The 18,356-nt window shown below is 38.6% G+C and overlaps 1 protein-coding gene across 10 annotated transcripts in view; it reads left to right on the forward strand.

The window, feature by feature from the left end:
- SNAP91 (synaptosome associated protein 91) overlaps positions 1–18,356 on the forward strand; it is a 65,057-nt gene that overhangs the window by 18,417 nt on the left and 28,284 nt on the right. For all 10 annotated transcript variants that reach the window (XM_040058030.2, XM_058419672.1, XM_058419674.1 and 7 more), the window contains exons 3-13: positions 985–1,127; positions 2,202–2,277; positions 4,076–4,178; positions 5,871–5,964; positions 7,114–7,225; positions 8,577–8,683; positions 9,922–9,963; positions 13,116–13,186; positions 14,559–14,586; positions 16,351–16,460; positions 17,666–17,799. In XM_040058030.2, coding sequence (XP_039913964.1) covers positions 985–1,127; positions 2,202–2,277; positions 4,076–4,178; positions 5,871–5,964; positions 7,114–7,225; positions 8,577–8,683; positions 9,922–9,963; positions 13,116–13,186; positions 14,559–14,586; positions 16,351–16,460; positions 17,666–17,799 — 1,020 coding nt within the window. The remainder of the gene's footprint in view (positions 1–984; positions 1,128–2,201; positions 2,278–4,075; positions 4,179–5,870; positions 5,965–7,113; positions 7,226–8,576; positions 8,684–9,921; positions 9,964–13,115; positions 13,187–14,558; positions 14,587–16,350; positions 16,461–17,665; positions 17,800–18,356) is intronic.

The following is an 18,356-nucleotide window of genomic DNA, read 5'->3' on the forward strand; positions in this document are numbered from 1 at the left end:
GTCATCTTCTTGAGTCTTGCTAGGGCTGTGTCTAGCATCACACAGCTTTTGGGCATGCAATTGCAGTATGCAATTTCCAGCTGTGTCTCAAAAATAGGTGGTAGCTTGTAAAAGGTTAATTGCTGGCTGCCTAACTGGAGTCGGTAGATAACAGGGGGTGTAGTAAATCACAGATCCTGTGAGGTGTAGAGGATAGTGGAAAGCTTGCTGCCCTACTGTTTATGATTTAACTGCTTACCTTAATTTCATGCACTCTTCTGTGCAAGTTTGCATATTCCAAATGTATAGGATGCCAAGCAGTATGTTACCGTTTTTCCCTGGAAGAGTCTAATGTCTTATTTCTTCTATGTAAGGGGCAGTTGCTTCAGTATAAACTAATGTCATTCCTTGTGTTCTTTCTCGCTGTTGAAGAGGTCTTAATGCATGCCTGAATGCACTCTTCTGCTTTCTGGGTCTGTAGAAACTCTGGGAGGTGTGCTGGAGCTAGCTGATTAAAACAACCTCTGAGGTGACAGCGTATGTGTTTCTGGCGATGCCTCTTTTTGCTGATGTGACTGGGTTCAGTGTGCTTGGCATGTTACCTGTAAGCAAAGAATTCAGTAGTGCTTATTTCTCTAACCCAGAGATAATGAACTGCGACAATTAACTTAAAAACCTGCAAGCAGTAAAGTCTTACGATGTTGTGCACCCTAACTTCATCTGGGATAAAGATGGAGAAATGTTTGGTCATAGCTCGGGACGGAATTGTTGGAAGTCTGTTATTGTTGGATGAAAGAGGTAGACCTCTGTTGCTGTCAGCATGTACTAATATAATCTCAGTTTGAGGTGGTTGTTGTTTCTTTTTTTAAAATGTGGAATGTAAGCCCTTGACTTCTTGTTTGTTGCAACTATGGCCTGCAGGCTGGTGGTCTGAGACCTTGGCCATGCTGCAAACTTCTTATCATACTTGACACACCTAACACCTTCCTTTTCTCTCTCCTACAGATTTGATCCAGGCAACTAATGAAACAAATGTGAATATCCCTCAGATGGCTGATACACTTTTTGAGCGAGCAACAAATAGTAGCTGGGTGGTCGTATTCAAAGCCTTAGTCACCACACATCATCTAATGGTCCATGGCAATGAGGTAAGTGTGAACAGCTCTCTCAAGGCCTTGTTGGCACTGAACACACTCCAAGCCAAAAGTGTTAGTAGTGCAGGGTCATCTTGACTGAACCAGAAAGGACCTGAGAACAAAGGGCAAGAATGATTCTTGATGAAGAGAAAACTTACTGTTAATAGCAGAGTTGGACTGTTTATCTGTCTCTCCATTTATGAAACCATAACATAAGACCAAGATTCAGACTGTGCCAGGATGCTGACAATTTAGGCACTCAATCTGCTATACAAGATTAAACACTACCTGGGATTTTTTGACTAAGGTCAGAGTTGATGTTCTGGCACATGTATACTGCCATCCAGAGGGCTGCCTTCTCTGCATGCGTGTTAAAATCTTCCTAGAGCTGGAAATTCAACTTGATAGCCTTTTAGATCAAGTTTTCTTTATCCTTGCTTTTTCTTGACCTGTATAGACAGGTATGTCTGCATAAAAAGAGGCAGCACATTTAAAGAACTTCAGTATGACTGTGAAACAACTTCAGTATGACTGACACAGTTCCTCCCTGGCTGGATATAAAGTGTTTTCATGCGATGAACTTCTCACAGTATAAATTCTTACTCCTATTTTTCATTCCAAGTTTTGGTCAATGTTCTCATCTGATTTCTCTAACTGTTTCAGGCTGTTAGTCCCTGTATTTGATGAGGGCTTTGCTCGTTATTAGAACAGGCCCTCAGCTTGGCTGAAACTGAGGGCTGCTGGATTGAGAAGTCTGGGACTAGCCTGGATATGTGCTTTGTAAGCAGATAAATCTTGAGCTCCCGCAAATCCCTGAGAATTAAACATTTTTATTGCTCCTTTCCCAATATATTTTGTGTTTCGTGCATAATCTATTTTTTATATATACAGTAAAACATTTACTAGAGATTCTGACTAAAAGTAGTTAGTCTGAATAGACAAAACTTTTTGGGGAAGGTATTGCAGGCTAAGACAGAATATCAGTGGTTTCATGTTGTATGCTGAAAGTAGATTGGTAATCTTGTGGCTAGAGGTACAAGGCCTTCAGATACAGCCTGTGATAAGAAAAATTACTTTGTGTTTCAGAGATTTATTCAGTACCTGGCATCTAGAAACACATTGTTCAATCTCAGCAATTTTCTGGACAAAAGCGGATCTCATGGTAAGCCTACTTATGTCTACAATCTTAACAAGATTTTAAATAAGATACTATTGTTAATTTGCTCCTTCATTCATAAGGTATAAATAATATTAAAATGTGTTACTGAAGCCTTTTTATAAGTACTTAATAAATAAGGAGCACAAGTGAACTGCTCAACAACTTCAGAACAATATTTCTCATCTCCTGCAGTATTTTTACTCAAAGGTGAAACTGTACAAATCCTTTAAGTGCTGATAGAAATCTGGGCTAGGTCAGCTATCTCCTTAACTCCTATGGGTATTAAAAGTTGAAGTGGATAACTTTCCATTTAATTTTTTGGAGTTTTTTTAGTCTTAAATGGTCATTCGGTTGGGGACACTGTGCTTTTTAGGCATTATCTATAGCTTCTTAGTGGTAGAGCTGTTGGCACCAAAAGAGATGGTTGGTTTTGATTTGATTTGAGTAATGAATTTCGAAAGATCTAGGCAGAAATTAAGGACTTGTTCCCTCTGAATCTTACAAAGCCTACTTTTCTACTTTTCCTACTGGAATTAATAGTGAATTTTCCTGTGCCCTCAGTTAACAAAGAAAAAGCTTGTTTCATGGTAGCTCTACCAGGAAAGAGGGAAAATATAATTCTTCAGCTGTCAGAGAATGTTTGTAAATTGTATGCAGGCTACAGACATGCCACAATAATGGGCAAATTCAAAGCAATGCCATATTATTTCATCTCTTGATGTAGACATGTGACACAAAAAAAACCCTTCAGCATCTTTTAGATGTTGTAACAGAAGGAACAAAGCTAAATAAATAGTGTGTCCATCTAAACTACACATGATATATATATATGTGTATGTATATATATATATGCTCATACACTTGGTGTTTGGCAACAATTCTGTTAAATGCATGCATTTGTGTTCCTAACTACTTTCTTTAAACTTAAATTGCTATTTCATAGATAATACACAGTGCATCGTAGATAATGGGGCATCAGACTTGCTAGTGTTATGCTTGAGTTGGCAGGGATACTTGAGAGATTTTAAGGGAAAATCCAATTAATGACTAAATTGAGGGATGTGGATTTTTGGAAAGGTGGCAAAAAGGGACCTGAATTGAAGAGGAAGATGAGTTGACTTCTGCACACGTTTCTGTGGCTTAGAGGAAAAAAACTTCAGAGGATAGGCTGTAATACTGATTGTTCAGATGTCATAGGCTAGAAAGTCACTGAAGTTTGAGGAATCTTGTACAGTTTTACATGCTTTGAGCATTTCTGGTGTAACAGTTCAAGGAAGGCAGTAATCTCTGTAGATGCCATCTCGATTTCTTTGTTCTGGTAAACCAAGTTAGGGGAATTTTGAAGGTCCGTGTAAGAGTCAGAGTGGCTAACATACATGAAACATCAAGAGTGTTTAAGTTGAACTTGCGCTTTGCCCTGGAAGTCATGTACCAGTTCAGTAAAAACTTTGTTAAATTGATATTTTTCCGTGTTTATAGAGGGATAACTTTTTGGCCATCTAGTAATGTTACCCCATAACTATGTAGGAGCCTCTAGCAGGTTTCCTCCGGAACCACGTCACTGATGCATTGCATGAATATGTTGGAAACAGGGGACAGTAGTAGATTGTTTTGGTGTACCACTACTGATTATTCTTCAGAAGATGAAAGATGTATTGTGGTGCCTGTTCTGTATGTGAAATTGCATAGTGTAACAGAAATCACATAATCTTGGGGTCTGTCAGCTGTATATTATCATTTACTGAAGAACTTCTTAACAAGCATGAAAATGAAATATAAAATGTGAAACTATTCTTTGCAGGTTATGACATGTCCACCTTTATAAGGCGTTACAGTAGATACTTGAATGAAAAAGCATTTTCCTACAGACAAATGGCATTTGACTTTGCAAGAGTGAAGAAAGGGTAAGCAAAGTTTAGCAAAGTAAATTAATAAGGTCATCTGACCCATGAAAATCCTACTTGTGGCATAACACTTAATTTTAGTTTCTCAGTGACTTTGTTGTTATATGCTTTGTGTAGCAACAATGAAAAACCTGGTTTTTAAAGCACTTGTAATTGGTTAAAAATTGCCTAACGAGGAGAGGAAAGACTGGGTAGAAAGACAAATATTGAAGACCAAAGTAAGGTGCCTTGTGAAACTGGAAACTTTTAGTGCTAGGTTTTAAAATCTTACCCTAATTAGATAAGATTTTAAGAATTTTGCTGCAGTGAGTCTGTGTTTAGGATTTGGAAAGTTCTGAAACTACGTTTAGGATGTTTCATTACTCTCCAGACACTTAACCTAAGAAAGATGGCTGATTGCAAACAAAACCTGAAGTGAATGCCTGAAGTTCTTAGCAGGCAACAGAGCAGTTATAAACTGAACAGAATAAGGTTGTAAACTGCTAGCTTTATTTCCCACAAGAACTGTGTTTAAAGAAAAAAAAAAGCTGACCCAGCCCAGAGTAGTGTGTTGGTATTTATGAGAACATTTTCTCTGACTCCTCTAACTGGGACTTCAAGGGCTCTAGATGCTCTCTTGAAACACTGTTGACACAGCAAGAGGCTTAACACCCACTGAAGGTGCAGCTTGATGGAGTGGAGTGTGTACTAAAGATGCTCCTGCTAATCGTGTGTTGCGTACAGGGTCCTTCTGGCACTTCTGGTGTGTTCTGCAGCTTAGGATTTTCACCTGGTAATGCGGGCATCACTACCAGGCTGTTCTTTCCTGCTTCTCAAACAGCCAGAAAGTGTAGGGTCTACTTTGACAGCTTTGCTGTGTAGCTGGATGCCATTCCCTTAATGGAGACCATACAAGTTTGCTCTTGAACGCTTGATATTAAATAAAGTTAAGTTTGGACTGCTGGGGAGCCCACTGGTCTGACCTTGCTCTGAATTCCTGGAAAGGCTTTCTGTGCCTGTTATTTCTGGCGCTCAGAACAATGCATACCACTATTCCTGCTTATTTTATGCAGAACAAGGTGCTGCCTCAGAATATAGCATAAAATAAGCAAGAATAGTGGCATGCATTTCCAGTCTGCCTATATATACATATATACATACATATATATATACACACACACACACACACATATATATATATATACACCTGTCTGCAGCCAGAACAGGGCAATACATAACAATGATTGTGCAGGTTTGTCATAATCAGAGATAAAAACGACCATGCTTGAAAACTGCTGGAAGACTATGGATGACAGTTAAGAAATACTACACATCCACGGACGTGTCAGCAATGAGTTGTCAATTAGATACTCATAACAAGCTTCGTGCACAAAGTATATTAGTTCTCTAAGTACTTCTGTGGCAGTATTTCTAGTTAGTCATTTAAGCTCCCAGTGTCATCTTTCCATAAAGAGATCGATCTCTTGCATCCATCACTCTAACACAAAACCTTTCCTCACTTGCTGTCAGGAAAGGTGGCTGGATAAAGGATTTTTCATGCCGGCTCTCAGGATGACAGAGAATTAGACTGTGCTTTTGACATGGCTTGAAATGAGTTATAGGTGCTTCGAGCATAAATTTTAGACAACAGATCGGTTTGAGGGAAGGGAGAGAGGAAGCAGCATGGCTTCTAATCTGTGTTCCCTCTTGCAGAGCTGAAGGTGTAATGAGAACAATGGCTCCAGAAAAGCTGCTGAAGAGTATGCCAATATTACAGGAACAAATCGATGCACTACTTGAATTTGATGTATGTATTGAAGCTGACCTAATGTTAACGCTGGGCAGTGACTTATAAATGTGTTATTCACCTTGTAGGTAATGTTTTACTCATCATCCCTTAGTGAGGGCCAAAAAAATCCCCTTTTCAGTGTCGCACTGAGGTATTGTGGCCAAGGATGGCCCTTGCCCATATGTATGAAATATAAAGAAAAATTGCCAAAATTTTGTTTTCGTAGAGAGAGAACTTGGAGTTCCATCTTCTGCGTCAGTGAGGAGGAAGAAATGGACAAAGCAAGGAGACTGAACAGTCTATTTTCTGTCTCTTGGCAGCCATCTTCTTCTGGGGGCAGGGAAAACCCCATTAAAATACCACATGTACATTGCCTGACTTCCTCAAAATCTTCATCTGTTTTTCAGCTGTAAACTAAATTAGCGAAAGTTTAATCTGGACTGTTCATAGAAATAAATGTGTACAATATATTTATCATGTCATGAATGCTGGTGGGATTGTTTTTCTGACCTAAAGATAAAAACAGGAATCAGTTATTGTAGGAGTGACAGTGCAACATTTCAAAGAGGTTTTTGAAGAGTTTGGTTCTTCTGTTGTTGCTGGGCAGCAAGATACACTTCAAAGTGGAAGGCAGAGCCCACTACAGGTCTCAGAGGAAAGGCTTTGAAGTATGTCTCATTGTGCTTTCCATTCCTTAAATGGCATAGGAATTGTGATAGTGCTCTCAGAAGAGGAGATATTTTTAAGAAAATAAAGACCTTTTAATAAATGAGCACATATTTTCTTCCCAAGTTAATGTGAGAAAGGATCTTGACATCATTAATCCAAATACATTATCTCAAAGGCTATTAAGTTTTTGTTGAGCTCAGCTGATGTCTTTTGTCGATTTCATTAAAACTGTAAACAGCATTTCTGCCTTCCTCTTCTTCATGGTAAGTGAAGGAGACAAGACTGAGATGTTTACTGTTGATGTCTGCTGTAGTGGATTGTTTTGGAGTGGTGAAGAAAGCAGTCCTTGATCTGCTAACCAAAGCTTTTGTTTAGTCTCTTAGCATGAAAACTTCAGTGCTTGATTCTGTCTATAACAGCACCAAATACCTGGTGTAAGCCAAAATGTTTGATTGCATTTGACACTTGTTTTGTAAATAACTGATGTTTTATTTGTAGGTTCATCCAAATGAACTGACAAATGGTGTCATAAATGCTGCATTCATGCTTCTGTTTAAAGATCTCATCAAACTTTTTGCTTGCTACAATGATGGGGTCATTAACTTACTAGGTAAGTAACCTGACTTTTATCTCACATACCATATGTGAGAGTGAAGAATCAGTTCAAGATCTGCTTCAGTTTTTTTACTTAACTTTCATTAAAGCTACATCTTTCTTGACTCATCTACTCTGAAATGAGAAATTTTTTAGCTGTACCCTCTTACATTAGTGTTTATCTGAGGCTGGATCAGCACATGTCCTTAAAAGTGTGTAGATGGATACTTTAAAGACAGTGACCATCTCTGTGCTTAAAGAAATGTACAGTGCTGTGTGAGCATGTGTAATATGTCCTGCAAAGTTAGAAGCTTTTGCATTTTTAAAGATGCCCACATATTTCTGTTATATATCACAGAATCAGTTAGGTTTGAAAAGACCTCTGGGATCATTGAGTCCAGCCTGTGACTGTATACCACCTTGTCACATAGACCATGGCACTGAGTGCCACATCCAGTTTCTCCTTAAACACCTCCAGAGATGGTGACTCCACCACCTCCCTGGGCAGCCCATTCCAGTGTCTAATCACCCTTTCTTCCTAATATCCAACCTACACCTTCCTGGCAAAGCTTATGACTCTGTCCTCTTGCTGGTTGCCTGGGAGAAGAGATCAAGCCTCACCTGGCTGTAACTTCCTTTCAGGTAGTTATAGAGAGTTAAAATGTTATGTGGTAGCCTTGTATGAAATAATATACTCCTGAATAGCATTCCTGATCTGCCTGAAAGCATTGCTGCCAAAACTGGATCCCCTCCACAACCCTACCTACCATCAACCTTCAAAGTGTAAAGGAGGCTGTGATCATGTTTTGAAGCTCAGGCAGCCTGGTGTGATCACCAGCATGACACAATCAGTTGGGCATATAAATTCAGTTGAAATTTTACTGTCTACTGCTACTTAAAGTGTAAGTTTGGATAGAAATATGTGGCAGCTGTATTTAATAATGGACATAAATGGACTTTAGAGACCTACTTAAGTGAGAAAAATGCAGTTCTTTGGAGTGAAAACAATTTGGAGAGGACAAATATTAGTATATCTCTAAGTATCCTTAATTATTTTGAACTTTAAGTTGGGTGGCTACTTCACTTGCTTATATTTCAGTCTTTAAAAAAGTGGTTGACATCACACACAATGCTGTGGCTAGCTGGGGTTCAGTTTTATGGTCTATATAATTGTTTAGCAGCTCAGAAAGCCCAACTTCTAAACTTTACTATACAACTTCTAAACTATACTACTAGATTAATGTCCAAGTAGTAAATGGTAAGGTAGTGTCATATTCTTGACGCGTGATTTTTCTGAAAACAAGACTTGCTCATGTAAGTCCTAATGTAAGACATCTTAACTGAAATTTACCACATTATTTCTTCAGAGAAATTTTTTGAAATGAAAAAGGGACAATGTAAAGATGCTCTTGAAATCTACAAACGATTTCTAACTCGAATGACCAGAGTATCAGAGTTTCTTAAAGTTGCGGAGGTAAGTGGCTTTTGGTCTTCTGGAGGCTGGCACTTAGGTATTTGTGATTTTGTTTGTTTGGGGTTTTGGGGGGGGTTTGGGGGTCTTTTTTGGTTGTTTTGGTTTTTTTCTTTAGCACCAGTGTAAAATATTAATTGCACTTGCTAAGTACCTGTCTCAATTAATGTTCGATTCATTGGATCCATCCAAGTGGGTCTGGATCTTGGATCTGCTTCTTCACATCTTGTAGTTAATCCCAGTTAGCATTTTCAGGTGTCTCCATGGTGCAGCCAAACTCAACTTTCCTGGTTAAACTAACAGATGACATGACTTCACATGTTCCAGTATTTTTGGGAAATGCTGTGATAAATGCATACTTCTGGGATAGGGTTGAATATCAGAGGAAGATATAGCAATTGGGAATAAAAGAATGCAGATTTTTTAAGTCTGTTTTTCTTACTCTGTGCAGCCCACATTAAATGAAGTGTAGTGTGAGATTTTCCCGGTTTTGCTCCTTGCTGTCATCCTCTTATGTGGATAATAGGAATATTACATGGTTAATTAACTCCTTTGCTGGATTCTCGTTTGTGGAGGTTGGCTCTTTCGCACAGGGTGCACATTTTCCATGTTTCATACTTCATTATAATGGGCAGTAGTAATGAGCTGAATAAAAAGTTTGTTTCTTTGCTAATTCACTTATCTATGGAGAAGTCTGATAGACTCCTTAATGACTTGTAATGTCAGATATGAATATTGAACTTGAGGGAGTAAAGTACTTTAGAAACATAGGTCAGCTTTTTGGACAGGGGTTATAGGGACTGCTTCAGGATTATGAGGTGCAGTGGAGCTTGCTCTTCTGCAAAAGCTGAGCTATCTGTCCCTCTGAAGAACCATAGTGTGAAGCAACAGGGCTATTAATAGAAGATTGCAGACTTAGACCTTAATTTGCTGTCCTCTGAGACAACGGTATATGACCAGTGTATTTCAGTATAGAGTATGAGTTTCATGTGTGTGAAATCAAGCTGCATTTTCTTATCTTTTTATTTTAGATGGATATTTAATTTGTGGTGGAAAAAAAACCAAACTGCTGCAGGTTGTTGAAGGTAGCTACTGGAAAGATGGACATGTTATTTCTAACTTTGTAGTATTTCTCTAAAGACAGGGTGCATTATAGCTTAAAGAGCAGTTCTACTCAAAATTAATGCCTGCTGCAGTGGAATAATGCACTTAGATTTTATCTTTATCTTTTATCTCCACAGCAAGTTGGAATTGACAAAGGTGATATCCCTGATCTTACACAGGTAAGCTTCTCTTGTAGTCTTTTTGGATTCGTGTGATTATAAAAGTTCTCTGATTAAGAAAGCACACCAGGAATGCAAATATTGGTGAAGTCATACCACCTAACACGCTGTAGCTGCTGGGCCATTTTACGTATCACTTGCAAATTGACCTGGGTACCTGGCTTCATGTTTAATGTGAAGAGAATGTTTACTTAGAGGAGGAGATCCATGCTGAAGAGTTCACCTGTGGCAGTTTTGATGCCAGTAAAATTGGAACAGAAGAGCAACCCAGACTACTTAGCTGCTGCAAACCCCAGCTGTTCATACAGCTTTTGTTCATGCAGTTTTTGATAGCCTCTTGAAAGCCTGGTTTAAATCAACATCAGAAGAGTGTCTCTCTCAGTTAAATGCCACTTGAAAATTCTGAAAGTGAGACATTATGAGAAGGTAGAGGTTATTAATCTTTGTGGATTTCAGATACAATGGGGCTATAAAGTCTGGCCACTCTTTCAGCAGACAAAAGCAGCATGTGCAATACCAGACCTAATCTTGAAATAGCTGACGTAGTATTTTCCTCTAACTCAGTACCTCAGGGGCTCTTTTTTAACACAGTGCAGTCAGTGATGATCTAAGTCCTTAAACCAGGAGAAAGCACCAGGAACCCAGATAATGAAATACACTTTATAAATTTCTGTGGCACTTTTATCTGCTTGTGTTGCACCAGCCTGTTCTGCGCCATCAGCCAGTGCTGCACTTGCTCAGCAGCACCTTAGTTACTGCTATCGGGTCCCTCCCACCCCACGAGCCAACAATTTAAAATAGAACAGTTCTTTTGGAAAGAAGGGGTCTGCAGTGATCATCTCACCCATCTTCCTGACCACTTCAGTCTCTGCTCATCTCACCCATCTTCCTGACCACTTCAGTCTCTGCTCAGGTAGTCCCTCACAGCTGTATTCTCCCAAAGGCTGCTTGGGACTCACTTGCTAAGGCCAGCCTGAAACGTGCTGTACAACCTATGTATAAGACCTCAACAACCTATTTCAGAGAGAAATAAATAAAAGGTGAATAATAAAACTAAATTTCAGCTAACAATTAGTACATTATTCTATGTAGTATCCATGGTATACCTAAATTCCTGTAGCAAGCCATGGCAATAGTTGATAGTTTTCTGCAAGAAGTTGGTTGTGTTGATACTCCATGTATATGTACTCTGTAAATCTAGACAAGTGGTCCCAGTGGTGTAATTCAAGTTGATATTTGTCATCTTTGGACTTTATAGTTTGGCTGTAATGTTTTGGAGGCTGAGAAGGCATCTTAGCAGCTAAAAATCTTGGCTCATTTTCATTTACTAGGTTTTCCTAAGGTATGACAGTTTTGCCCCTGGTGGCTAGCAGGGAACCCGTATCTAAGGTTCCAGCACAATGCTGACTGGTAGATTATCTAATGTTAAAGCAGTATCTAGAAGAAATTAAGCAACATTCAGTGTTGCAAATTGGGTACCAGATAGTATTTCCTTTCCAAATTGTTGCATCTGGGTAGAAATTTTCTGAAGCTTCTTCTCTGAGTTCTGTTTCATAGATAAATGTTATATTACGTTGCTGGTTTTTAAGATACCTTTGACTAATATATTGGAAAGCTATCTAAAATGTCTAGAGGTAACTGGTAACAGTAATTCATGCAATTCTTTTTCATAAATATTATTTTTTTTCTTAAACATAGCTTTTATTTATGTGTCAGTCTCACAACATATATCTTAAAATATAGCCTTTTTGAATATGTCGAAGTCTGAATCTCTCTGCATTTTTTAGTTTGTTTTACCTTTCTTCTTTGACATCCTCCTGGAGAATTCTTATAATTAGGTCGCTTGTGTTTAACCAATTCTTATTATGCCCAAATGAATTAAAAGTTAATAAATACGCCTGTAAAAGCAGCAAGGTCAAGATGTCTCTTCATTGCTTATATACATAGGACATATTTAAACTCAGTCTGTCATTTAAGATTATTTTGAGCATTTTAACTTTCTGGATCTGTTACGCTACTGGTTTTAATGCTGAAATCAATATGCAGGCGCTGCAGGTACACAGCTGTGCATTGGTACTAGCAGGTGCCATGCATCCTGAAATACCTGATTCAGCCAGCTGGCTGGTTTTTCAGTATAGGAGCAGTGGGTAAGCAGTTTCCAAGCATCACAAACTGACTTGTTTGATAATTACATCTGCCCTGAAATTAAAGATGTTATTTATGAGAAACATCATAGGTCTTGCTGTCAGGAATTATGGTTGATCTGAAAGAGACTGATAAAGAGAATTCCCTGTTTAGAGACTGATGAACTTGTAACCCTGATGAAATATTCAATTATTATATGCTACTGTGTCTCTCAAGGGTTTCTTCCCTGCTTTTTGATCTTCTAGGAGTCTACTTATCCAGACTCTATTTTTATACTGGAATAGCTAAGCCCAGTGTGCATTTACAAGTACTTTTTCTATCTGCCATTGTAATAGCCAGTGCCTGTGGGTATTGGCTGCTGACCACAAAAAGTTTGCTTAAAATAAAACCTAAGATCAGGGATGCCTGAAAAAGCCTAGTTTTTTATAGATGTCTGAAATAGCAATCTTTCTGCTCTTCTAGCTAGCTGCACAGTAACCTGTGCCAGGGTACCATTTTGAGAACAGCTGTAAGGTTTTATGATGTTGGGAGTCTTGAGCCTGAGGTAGCTCCTTCTGGGGGCATTGGAAAGGACTTTGTTTTGGCTGCAAGTGCTTTCTAACCCTCTGGTCATGAAAGAGGTGTTGGGCAGTCTGACTACAAGCAAAACTAAATGTGACCTTGAACCTATGAATCATAAAGTCAACCCTGTGGATGACTGTGCTGTTGTCAATGTTTAACATTGATTTAAGGCATGATGAGCAGCACATCCTGAATTTAGGCTTCAAGTGCTGTGTAGTGGAGGTAAACATTTTCTGTCTGCAAATTTGGATGCAGTAATATATTATTAAAAACTGGCTTTGCCTGAATACTTCTAGCATGGAAATCCGCTGTTTCCACCCTGGTGTAAATAAAGTAAGTGCATGAGCACGCACATCGTGGACTTCAGGGAAGTTGGTGCTGGATTTCAAAGTGTGGTTAGATCACTGCAATACATTGAGGTGCGTATCTTTCTCTTCACTTTCAAGGCTCCCAGCAGTCTCATGGAGACCCTTGAGCAACATCTAAACTCACTGGAAGGAAAAAAACCTGGCAACAAGTAGGTATATATATTGTACCGTGTATCTCGGCATAATAGAGTGTGTGTGATTAGTTGATGTTTAGGTTTGCCTCCCCCAACCTCGTTTTTTCGCTTAGCTGGAAAGTAAGACAAGGCTTTTCCTTTCTTTTATAAAGTCATCTTAATGACAACCTTTTCTCTAATTAATGGTGGTGGAGGAAACACACAGAACAACTAGACACTTTCCAAAATGAACTAAAATTACTTGAGGAAAACTAGAAGGAACTGGGGGTTTGTGTGCTGCTAAGGCTATTATCATCAAATCTATTTCTTTTCTAATGATTTTGCATCTTCATACTAGATACTTGTCATGGCTAAGTCTAGGAAGGATTAAGCTAAACCTCTGTTTTCTCTTTTACTGTTGCTATCCTTGCGATTTAGCGAAGGGTAAGTACATACCTTTACATATCATGTGCTTGCAGGCATGGTTATGTGTATTTTTAAAAGATTTTCTTGAACGCTTGGAAATAGATATTTTCATTGACTTGCGCTAAACTGTTCTTTGCTTTTGTATATAGTCATTAAGTTATTTTTCTGTCATTTCTGTGATTAGAAAATCTGGAAATCTTCTAATCTGTTCTATCACTCCTATGACTTACCCAATTCAAGTAACTTATGGGATGGATGCTAGTTCAATACTGGTACAACTTTATCTTGAGCTCCTCCTTTCATCTCTTAGATCAAAGCTGCTCTAAAAATATGTAGCAGTATTTTCATTTCTCATGTTGAAAGCAAACAAATGCACTGACGTACATTTTAAGTTATGATTAAGGCTCTGTCAGTTACTGTTAGTGTGATTTTTGTGCATGCGGGAGAACTCGAGCTTGAGCTTTCCACTCACTTTTTCACTGTTTTCATACTTTTAAATGTAGTTATTTTCAAGTAACTCTGACTTTCTTTAAAAGAGAGCAGACTCTGAAAATTTGCTGACACATCCTCAGAAGATTTACCTTAGATAACTGCTTCAGTTCTGGTGGTGTTCTGCGACTGTGGCATGGTTTTCTAATATGGTGACATCTTGCCCCAGTAACTCTTTCCTGCTGGGTCCTGTAGGCCCAAAAGCAAGATATTTGCATGCATCTGTGCATTTCCTCCATTGAGTAGAGCTTATTTAAAACACAGAATAATCCTGTGATGCCAGTTAGCTTAAAAGATTAATTTAAGATTTGAAGTAAAATTTGCATTCCTTGTCTAAAGTGGCTCATGGATGTTTGAGAAATGTAGAGGGCATGCAATTGAAGAGATCTTCAGAAAGCTTTCATGCTTAGATTTTGGTCTTTTTGCAGGAGTTCTGATGACCAGAAACATAGTTTCAAAGCTGTACTTATTGAAAACCCCCTTTTTTTTCTAGATCTGGGGCTCCTTCTCCTCTGAGCAAGGTAAATACTGCCAGTTGCTGTACTAGATAATTCTTGTTAAGGTTGTATGGTTTAGACCATTGTAAGGAGTTAAATTTCCATTTCTTAATTTTAATCTACTTTTTAGACTTTGCCACCTAATTGACAAAATTTTATCTTTTAATGGCTTTATAAATAGTGGCCACATAAGAGCATGTCACTGATCTGAAGGGCTGCAGTGCTTGTACCAGCACCAGTCAGGATGCTAAGGAACTTCACCTGGATGTGATGATTGCTCCTTGTGAAAGCATAAAAGATACACATATTTTTGTCTCAAGTTGTTTTGTTTTTTGTTTTTTTTTTAACTTTCACTCCACCTTAATTCTCATGTCACTGAGAAACTTGCTCCAGAATATTTCTCCTCCAAATCCTTCACTCCCTCTGCAGCTCTTTAGGAGGATGTTCTGACTCTTTTAAAACCAAGTTCATGTGAAAAGCCAGGAAGGAAGTAAAATTTTCATGCAATATATCTAGTTTCAGAAATGACCTTCATTAGTGAGACTGCTGACTTTAATTTAGAGTGAGAGTTGCCAGTGAAAATGCCTTGGTTTGAGTGTCAGATAAACTAATGAGCTTTAGTTTAGTAACAGTAGCGCCTGGTATCCCTGGATCATTGCCAGGTGCCGTAGCTGTCTCTCGTAATGGGCGCTGTGGAGGAAAAACTCAATAAAATCGTCTGAATCTAATGCAGGGGGCTCAATGCTTGATTCTAGAGAGAGCTCTTAAATTTCTATCTGAAAAGTTCTTTACTTAAAAAATCCACAACAAAACCAAGTGAAAACAACAAAATACAACCTTACCCAACTCCTGTTTAATACAAGAGCATTTGGTGAGAACTACATGATGGCTCAGAAAGTGTTCTTACAGCTTTAACCACATCATCCTTGCTGCACACGAGGAAACCTTACTAAAGCTTTGAGGAGAGTCTAGAAAGCTTTCACCCATCTGTTAGAGTTATGATGATGGGGTGGCAGTAGAAGAACTCAGGAGAAAATCTCTTCAAATTTGCTGTTCTTTTTCCTTCTTGAAAGTGGTCAGAATGCAAACAGTACTAAAATAAGGGCTTGTTTTCAGTTGTTAGGAGAAGGATTTCTCTAGCATGTGAGATGCTGTACCAAAGCTTACAGTATCTTTTAGAATTAAATTGACACTCTACAAGGTAATTTGAGTCTTCAAGTTCACAGAGGAGTTGCAATACTCTCCGGGGTGTCTGTCCTTGCCATACTTGAAGTATCTTTATCCAGAATTGGAGCAGCTAATGAAGCAAAGTCATAGGATGAGCTGTCTTTTGTATCTTCCCAAGGACTTAACCCTGAGCATTGTTGATGGCTCTTTAAACTCTCTTCTGAAGATTGACAAACACACTTTTAACTAGTTTCTAACCATTTCTCTTCTCTCACAATTTCTGTGGTGAGAGTACTGAGGTGCTGTTGTGGGCAAACACTGTTGTGTTTGTCTATTTCATTCCATAGACAAAATGAAGCGTCTGACAGTTACAGAAACAACTCCTTTAGAATAAACCTTGTAGAGCCTTTTTTCCTTCTTTGGAGTCACCTTGGGGTTTCTCAGTTCTGCTACCATCTGAAAACTTAGCCCAGTCTTCCTTAAATTCTTTCAGAGAAGAAAATAGCTCACCATAAAAAAACCTAATGTCAAAATTGTTTTTTTAAAGAATGTGCATCTGTGCGTGAGTTGGCTGGGGAGAAATGTTGGTATATTGAATGTATATTTAAAATATTTCTCCAGTCTTCTCCAGCCACAACTGTTACATCTCCTAGTTCTACTCCAGCAAAAACTATTGATACATCTCCTCCAGTTGATCTTTTTGCAACTTCATCTACAGCTGCTCCAGTCAGGTAAGTTAAAAAGTATATTGGAGTTACGGAACTTGATGTAGGTACCAAAGTCATACTTGTAAGAGGTGGCTTCCATAAAAGCTTTGCTTATTTTACAAGTAGTGTACATCAGTTTTCAAAGGAATACATTATTCTGCCAGTATAGATCACAAATAAACTCTAAAAATAAAAAAACAAACCACAAAAAACCCAACAAAAACAGCAACAAACAACTGAAAACCCACACATAAAAATGCTTTATAGAAACTTTTGATTGAATAGACTGAAGTAACATGCAAGTGCAGAGTAGTCTCTGCTGACCTTCAGAATTCTCTTTCTAAAACTGCTGAATTCATATTCCCTTTTCTTTCTTTTCAAATCAGTTAATGAAGAACAAGGATAATGAACTTCTGAAGGTTAAAATAAAAAATAAACATTTAGCTATGAGAAAATCTGAACCTTGCTTTCAAGTCAAAACCAGAACAGAGCACTGTTGCTCATTGTAAAGAGCAGAAGTGATTGAACTCTAGAGATGTAAAAACTCTAAGCTTGAACGAAGAGACTGTAAGATGTAACTAATATAAGTGTCAAGTGAAGAACTTCACTGAAGAAAGAGCTTCTATTGTTTGTTATTTAAATGTTCTAGATGAGCAAGATTTGGTTTCCTAAGTAAATACCTGACTGGCTCAACCCACAGAATTTTTGCCAATTCTCTTATACCTAAAGCCAGTTCATTGCCTGGAAATGCAGATTTCTTGCTTTCTGACATGGCATGATGAAGTATGGAAGTAGACTGGTGCTGGTTTCAGTCACAAGTTATTTTCTCTGCTTTTAGGGGCCACCTGGAATTTTGCATTTTCTCTTTTGGTGGGGTTTCTTTTGGTTTTGTTAGTTGGGTTGGGTTTGGGGTTGTGATTTGGGGTTTTTTTTGATTGGTTATTTGGGATTTTTTTAAAGAACTTTAAGTCTCATTGATCTGTTGCAATACCGTTATCAGGAAATGGAAGTAAGTTAAGGTTCCCATCCTGGGTTGTAGCATATTCCTGGGACTCACTGCACTAGAGGTGCTTATGGCCACTGCTCTAATCCTGAAGCCTGAAAAAAATGTGCCTATTTCATCCAAACTAAGATTGATTTCTTAATCCAGTCATGACATTTAAAAAAAAACTTGATTAAAATGGACAAATTACTCCAGTATTTAATGTCTTTCTTCCTTTTCTTGGCAGCTCTTCCAAACCATCCAGTGATCTTTTGGATCTTCAGCCAGATTTTGCTGGTACTGGGCAGGCAGCTCCAGCACCTGCTCCTGCAGGCGCTGCTGCTGCTGCTGCTGCTGCTGCTGGAGGCACTTCATGGGGAGGTAGAGAAACCTCACTATCAGCATCCCTTCTTGCAGTCTCCATCTTCTTGCCTGGCTGAACTGAAATCTGCCTCTTTGCTAGCACAGGATGTTCCCAACTCACTCCCAGGCTTCTGCTGACCTGACAGTCAGGCATCCCTCTGCAGCGCAAGGCTACTTCTTCTTTCCAGGGATAAGCATAATAGTATAAGCTGCTTATGAGGGCCTGACTGCAAAGCTGAGGGAGCCAGGATTATGTGACTAAAAGTGAGCAGGAAGGGGATGGATGAAGGTGAGCAGGTAGGGTAGGCACTTCAGAACAGAAGAACCAGAACTACTTATGTGCTTATTGGCAAGATGCAGGCAGAAACCAGCTCTTCTTTTCCTGGAACAAAGCCCACAGATCAATAGGAGGAGGAAGAAAAATAGCTTTCAAAACAAAAGTGCATGTAAAGCAAATGGTGTCAATTTAGTTCTGCTGCAAGTGTGATTACCTCTGATAAGCCTTAACATATTTTAATAAAGTATCTTCCTTGTGTGCTTAGAATATTAATATGGAAATAGAAGTAGAGGGCTAA

This window comes from Hirundo rustica, chromosome 3 (assembly GCF_015227805.2).
Source record: "Hirundo rustica isolate bHirRus1 chromosome 3, bHirRus1.pri.v3, whole genome shotgun sequence".
Classification (NCBI taxonomy): Eukaryota; Metazoa; Chordata; class Aves; order Passeriformes; family Hirundinidae; genus Hirundo; species Hirundo rustica.